General features: G+C 36.7%; 1 protein-coding gene across 1 annotated transcript; it reads right to left on the bottom strand.

Annotated features, from left to right (window-relative positions):
• Nucleotides 1–2,871: 2,871 nt before the first annotated feature.
• Nucleotides 2,872–6,494, bottom strand: LOC135651492 (gamma-glutamyl peptidase 5-like). Its single transcript, XM_065171575.1, has 4 exons — nucleotides 5,966–6,494; nucleotides 4,428–4,583; nucleotides 4,137–4,304; nucleotides 2,872–3,114 (listed from the first exon to the last, which is right to left on the bottom strand). The coding sequence occupies exons 1-4, from the start codon at nucleotides 6,299–6,301 to the stop codon at nucleotides 3,013–3,015; spliced, it is 762 nt and encodes a 253-aa protein (XP_065027647.1). The 5' UTR covers nucleotides 6,302–6,494; the 3' UTR covers nucleotides 2,872–3,012.
• Nucleotides 6,495–7,273: the final 779 nt, after the last annotated feature.

The following is a 7,273-nucleotide window of genomic DNA, read 5'->3' on the forward strand; positions in this document are numbered from 1 at the left end:
AGTTGTTTATAAATAAATTTTTTTTTTTATTATCTTTGTTAGTAACTTCATACATCAATATTCTCATATCATATCGTCAATATAAATTTTTTGTATACGTTGTTTTCTACCTTGATTTTTATAGGCAAAATTGGAAACTAACTTCCTCAATCACCAGATCGAATGGCTCCTATATTCCCATCACATGTTAGAAGATGATATGATCGAGGTATTCCTCTGATCATGTCTATGCTTCTTAGGGTAAAAATCATGGACTAGCTGGATGCACGCTGCCAATTTGTTTAGATTTATGGTCATTTGGAAATGATCTTAAGCATATGATCATGGATTTTAATATTTAGCAAAATATATATTTTCCGGAAGCTAATTTTTTGAATAATACCTATGGGTCGTTTAGCCCCTCTTGCTACTCGACGCCCCGCTCCAGTAAGGAATCCTCCTCAGCTAGGTAATACTTGCTCTTTCTTCCTTTTTATTGGCTGAGAGAGAGAGGTTCTGGATAAATAACCATCGGATATATCGGCCATATTATGTTGGTATTATCCATATGCAACTTAGCAACATGTGATCTTGCATTATTACATATCGTTTGCATTAATCTGTTTCATTCAGTTCCAATATGGAACGTTATTGTATATCTGATGTCGGAATAAAATCATTGCCTTGACACTGAACGACTATGATGTGATTGCATTTATAGGAGTTTTATGTTCTTGTTTGTTTAAATTGGCTTGATTTTTTTGGGAAAGTATGTACTATCTACTCTTTATCATTAATAATGTTACTCTACACGAATTTGTTCTTTTCAGCACCAATTCAGACCAATCTCATTGATGGTATCTCATATCTCTAGATGGAGTTTCCTAAACTCATTCGCTCCATCTTCTATGGTACACAGTTGTAGGACACAAAAGACTGGCAAAAGGTTCTTGAAATGTTCAATTGTTAATTACTAGATTTTAATGGAACTGTTTCCAAATGAGAAATTTAATATCTTCGGCTGTTTCAACTTACGTTTGTGTTTTGAAATTTGTGAAAGCTAGTTTGTCATGATGAAGACAAATCTTGTCATTTGTGAACTGTAATATGAAGTACTTGTAATCTGGTTCACCATATTAGTTGAGCTGTATCTGATTTAGCGCAATATTATAGCTGTTGTAATTAGCTTATCTTGATGCTATTAGATCATCCTGATCTTTTACTTTTTTTCCCTTTTATCCATAGTACTTGTGAAAACTTACTTCCAAACTGAATTGTTTGCTGCAGCACATCAGGCACCACCGCCAGCTCCTGCTCAGGGCGGTGGATCAATGAACCCACAAAGAATTTATTGTTGAATACATTTTAACTCTGTCTTACTTTAATTTATCATTGATCACGTATGATATTTTCGTAAGTAAAATTAGTAGTATAAGTAGAAATAAGATTAAATGTTTTACTTTTATAAGTATAAACGAAAATATCACGATCATTATTTGGCCTTTTTAAGTAATAATATATCGAGCTTGAGGGAATCGCCTTTTAACTTTGCCTGAAGATGTTTACTGCTGCTCGGATTTGAGAATGTATCAACAACATTTTATTTTGTCGCCTCACTGTCAATCTTTTTTCTTGCTACAGTCGTGATGGTCTTTAAGCACAATTGCACTTCTAATAGACCAAGTTAGACTTATCACTATGTTGTCGTTAAATTCGTTGGAATGCTCGAATGACAATCTTAAATTGTCTACTTCTCATTTGAAAAAATTGAAACTGATTTTTCCTGGAATTTGTCATGTCTGATCTTTCGAGATTCCTTACACTTTGAAGTCTGCTTTGTTTGGAACAAAAATTTGGAAAATAGCAGTAAGCTTGTGTAGTTATTCCGGTGGCTATTTCCAGTTTGCTTATGGTCATACAACCTTGTATTCGTATATGGGTAGTTAGTTGTGTTTGGCTTCGTGAAATAATGGTCTTTTTGTTTGGCTTGCAAAAATTTTATAATTATTTAATAATAAGCACAAATGACCCCTAATACAGTATGTGGTAGAAATTATTTATTCAACTATGAATCATTTCCATAAATATGTTTAAATTTGACGTCGAACATTAACATTTGAAATATGTGAACCTAATAAGGGTGAAAATCGATAAAAAGAAAATTATATTCCGGTTTACATCAAATAAAGGATAAAGATTTAGAAATAATTTACTATGCATAAATAAATAAAAAAATTCTTGTTGCTTGAGGAGTTTGCAATAAAATGTATATATGATTTACACATCTTGGAAAAATCATAAAGCATGTAGCAGGCAATTAAAGCAGCTTAATGAATTACTGTTATTGAGAGACCACATGAAAGCAAGTATACCATCTCAATTTTGTACCAGAAGTTGACTGGAACATCACAAAGTAACAAATGAGATGTTAATACATTTTAAAAAATCGATCTTTTCATCTGTAAAATGGGTCTTTGACATTTAATGTAAAAGAGTCTTTTGCCTAGTTTATATTCCACTGACAAATAAAATTCTTATCATCTGACAGAAAAATGATAGGATTGCTTGTAGGGTTTTTTTGTTTTTTTGTTTTTTGAGAAAGGATTGTTTGTTTAGTTGATACAACATGATATAGTTGAACATATACTGTTTGTATCAACTTTACAAGAAGCAGAGAACTTTTAATATTTTCATCAAGACCTGTTCTCACTACATGCATGTTCTTGACTGATGATCCTTGCTTAATTGCCATTTGGATACTTAGAATGATGCTTTATGTTCTTGGGGTGATGCTCCCAGTGCTAAGATGTTCTCTTCAATTGAAAGAAATTAGACATAGACATCATATGCAAAAGAAGTAATTTTTCTGAGGTAAGTCATCAGCTGATAACATTCCATAAAATCTGGCACTGTTACACAAGGCAAACCTATTACACAATGATCTATGTACAAATCCTGGAGTTGTAAGATGAGATAATTGATAACTTATTCTGGTTCCAATTTGAGATAGGAAGGTTTTGTGGGTAGTATCAATCAGAGTTGGCTCTTGAGAAAGGCCTTGCATAATTTTTTCCATGCCTCTCTGTTTGGTTCTCCTGCCTCTACGCTTGCTTTTGCTGCTTCAGCATGACAGTTCTGCAGGAAACCAAGTCTGGTTACATTGCATGTTCCAAGAAGATCATCATGGCAAAGCCTTTAACATAAGAAGGCTTACAAATGCCATTTATGAAAAGTTAGCCAGGAGCAATTTATGGGGGTTTCATGCATCAAATCAGCAGAACTTTTGATGAATGCAGTCATCAAAAGTTACATGCTGACCATCTATAAGAATTCATTTGAATTCAGGAAAATGTTTGAGAACTTCTTTAAATTGACATTTTCAATGTAGTCTCCTATTATCATTTTTAGTATGAATAATCTATCATAGGAGAACAACAAGATCATAAATAACAGTATCAAAAATTGTAGAAACTCTGTTTTAAGAGTACTATTTATACTTAAGAAATTAACAGAGAAAGAGAAGATAGTCTCAGATTGAGACAAGTGATTCAAAGAGAAAATAATTTTGCAAACTGGATTTGTACGCATGTGTGTGTGTATGTGCATATGTGTGTGTGCGTGTGGCGTGTGTGTAGTCTCCTATTATCATTTTTAGTATGAATAGTCTATCATAGGAGGACAATAATATCATAAATAACAGTATCAAAAATTGTGGAAACTCTGTTTTTAGAGTACTATGTATACTTAAGAAATTAACAGAGAAAGAGAAGATAGTCTCAGACTGTGACAAGTGATTCAAAGAGAAAATAGTTTTGCATTGCACTCTCATATAAAAACTGGATCTGTAGGTGTGTGTGTGCATGAGCGCGTGCTTCTACAGCTAGTCAATGCATGTTGATTGTGACAAAAGGAAAAGATATCAAATATGATGTTAATCTTACTGCTTAATCTTTCAAGTTCTCTGGCTTTAAAGTTATATCATCAAGGTTTGCATAGCATCATGTAAAATAAGGAATCACAATTGTTCATTTAATGTGTTGTGCTACAACTTGAGTTTTTTCTCTCTTCTTGCTGTCCTTAGTATCAATCCTGAATTATGATCTGTACAGTACACATCAAATTCCCTACTTCCAGAGTATTGAGTGGTAGCATCTCACCTGAATCAGATTAAGTTGGAGGAGCCTATCGATGAGGTGCATGAGGATGTCCTTTGTGTACTCTGGGTGGCCTTGGATTCCCATTACATGGTAGCCATACCTAAATATCTCAATGCCAGTCTTCTCTGACTGAGCCATTACCTCTGCATTAGGAGGCAGCTCCCACACCTGCAGCTAAAACTGGTTATAATCTTACTGAACAAATGAACCATGACTGAATGCATTACAAGTTAGGGGACATGAAAAAGGTTTAAGAACAACTGAACAAGAAACCACATATCAATAACAAACCTCGTCGCGATGACACTCGATGATAGGAAGATGAGAGGGGATGTGGAGAGACGAGAACTGCTTGATGGTGGAATGAGAAGGGTGGATGCAGGTCACTCCTATATCCCACCCTCTTTTGGCTCTGCCAGTCTTGCCGCCCAATGCTCGACTCAAAATCTGCAAGCAGGTATAGATGATTCTGAAGCATTAAGTTTCAGTGATGCTGAAGTAGATTGTGAAACAAATATGTCAGAATCAGCAAAAGTCTTATAGCTGCATCATTTTCAGCTTCTCAACAAAACTTAATGAGCAGTGTAAAACAAAAAGGCATGCTTACCACCAGCATCAAAATGAGCAGTCTTGTCAACCATGTCGAAACGAAAAGAGAAAATTATAATTCAAGTTTTTTTATTTGTTCATATGAATCATGTTCCTTTTTTTCATGTCTAATCCTTTAGCTTTAGTTAGAGAATATAGTTGTTTGTCTCATGGTAAAGATTTGATAGGATCTTTATAGTCTTCTCATATGCTCATGGATGTGCATATTTCTTATGCTACACCATCAATTTTCCATTTTTTCCTTTTCGTTGGAGGAGAAATGCTTCACCATAAATTGTTCCCAATCTGATAACTAAAATTATTCATGCTACAAGTTTGGAACTTGCTAAGACAAGGAATCATGCTTCATTTAATGAACAATTTTCACCAGGTCAGGCTCCATAAATCTTTGAAAAGTGAAGCCAGTGAACTTCGAAATTATTTGTATAGTTCATGTCTACCTTTTGTATATGTTCTTAAGTCAATGCAAATGAGGGCTTTCTTTAGCCAATTAATTAATTTATGCCTACAATTGTCACCTTACTTTGGTCAAAACATTTCTTTTAAAGAGACTTCAGCCAAGTGTTTCTCGTTCTACCTCTGACTTTTATCTCAAAGAACAAAGAAAGAAAAGAGAAGAAAGAAGGTCTCTGACTTGACCTGATCAAATACTAAATTAATTCCAAAGGACAAAGATAACTTGGCCATCAGGCTTTCGACTTGGTCCTTGATGTTGCTACATCACGGTTTCTTTTCGCATATCTCAAATGATATTAATCTTTGATTTTTTTTTGCCAATATCAATCAAACGAGAAGGGAAGTGTGAATTTGTATCTCCTATCATTAGGATTCAGAGTTTAGCCACATTCCCAAATGCTAGTTTAGAGTGGTAGAAAAAGAAGGTGATGTAGAGCCATACGGACCGTAACAGTACATAATTACTCTTCAATGAAAGCCACCTAAACCATCAAACATATGAACTGCACAATTAAACCATCGATGATGATGATGACGATGACCGACAAATTTAGAAGATGATTAGTTCTAATTCTCTTCCAAGATGATGCCTTGGAAGCTCAGAATCATCAGATTCAAACTGTGGAATGACCAAAATGGCCTCAATTCCCCTAATTGTCTCACATCTCAGGCATCCCTCGTGAAAACGGGTCGAACACCCGGCGGGCACCAAATCCATGCCTTTGGACTAGCATTCTACAACGGGAGTCGTCAATGAGGAGTACCTGGTGACCGAAGCAGACGCCCAGGAGCTGCTTCTTCTTGGAGACCAACGTCTCGAGCAGGGAGAGGAGGTCGCGGATCCACTGGTCGTCGCCGTGGGCGTCGCTGCAGCTACCGGAGATCACGAAACCGTCGTAGGCGTCGACGTCCTCCGCAGGGGGCAGCTCGCCGCGCGCCGCGCGGTACACGTGCCACGTCTCGCCTTCCTCCCCCAGCAGGCTCACGAACACCTTGAAGTAGCCGCCATGCACCTTCTTCACGTACTCCGAATCCTCGGCGCACAGGAGCACCGCGAAGCGCCGCCCCTCCGCCTCCCCCTCTCCGTATCCTCCTCCCATATCTTCCTCTCTCTCTTTCTCTCCCTACCTACTGTGTCGCTGTTAGAAGATTAGAGGAGAGAGGAGGAGGTGGAGCTGTCGTCTTGCTTTCTATATACGGAGGAAGACAGATAGCTCTAACGCAACGGAGATGGATGGGAAGGAATGGAATAGGCATTATATAGGGGAAGGAGCATGGAAATGGCCTTGTTGCATGACTTGTATTACAGGAGGAGCCACTGCGTCTGTTGGCATTCGTAGCACCACGAGACATGGGAATGGTGACTAAAGAAAGGCATGTAAAGGGAGAAAGAAAGACACAGAGAATCCAACCAAAAGATTTGCATGGAATTAAGATCTCAGTGCTGTGGTTGGTGGACGTGGCAATGGATGATTGGTGGAAGAGTGTTGTGATGCGTTGGCGTTGCCAAGAGAAATGGTTTTCTGCACTGTTACCAAAATGCTGACGCAGTCAACGCTTGCGTCCACGGTTCTGTGAACCAGTGAGATTAGGGAAAAAAAAAAAGAAGCTTACATAAGGTTTTTTTTATTTCTCGTAAAAGCAAACGATGGAAAAAAAAATTAAACTCAGGATCATACAATAAATATTAAGTCTTTGTCAATTAAACTAATGAATACCTCGTATGCAGGAAAGTTTAATGCAGGAAAAGAATAAATAACTAAATTTAAGGGATACGGTGGTAAGAATAATTAGCTATATATATGCACTCGAAGTCTAGGTTCATAAGCGCGAATAAAATAATACCAAATAGTACATATAATATTAGGTGTATGCGTGTGTTTTTTTTTATTAAAGCATGGGGTCTCGGAAAGATCCAAGTTTAAAAACCTTTTACAGATTTTTTTATAAAAATAATTATTTTGCATCACGCCTTTGCCCCCACCAACCTCCCCTCTTCACCATACGCTTAGTAGGCCCACATTATCGATCCCTTGAAAATTTTATTATAAAAAAATAAGTTTATTTAGTGA

Source organism: Musa acuminata, chromosome BXJ1-4, assembly GCF_036884655.1.
Source record: "Musa acuminata AAA Group cultivar baxijiao chromosome BXJ1-4, Cavendish_Baxijiao_AAA, whole genome shotgun sequence".
In the NCBI taxonomy this organism is placed as follows: domain Eukaryota; kingdom Viridiplantae; phylum Streptophyta; class Magnoliopsida; order Zingiberales; family Musaceae; genus Musa; species Musa acuminata.

Excerpts from the sequence above, each read along its gene's own strand:
- LOC135651492 (XM_065171575.1), bottom strand. The coding sequence starts at position 6,301 with ATGGGAGGAGGATACGGAGAGGGGGAGGCGGAGGGGCGGCGCTTCGCG. Across the intron at positions 4,584-5,965 it reads GCGTCTGCTTCGGTCACCAG|ATTTTGAGTCGAGCATTGGG; the intron begins GTACTCCTCATT and ends ACCTGCTTGCAG. Across the intron at positions 3,115-4,136 it reads TCCAACTTAATCTGATTCAG|AACTGTCATGCTGAAGCAGC; the intron begins GTGAGATGCTAC and ends GGTTTCCTGCAG.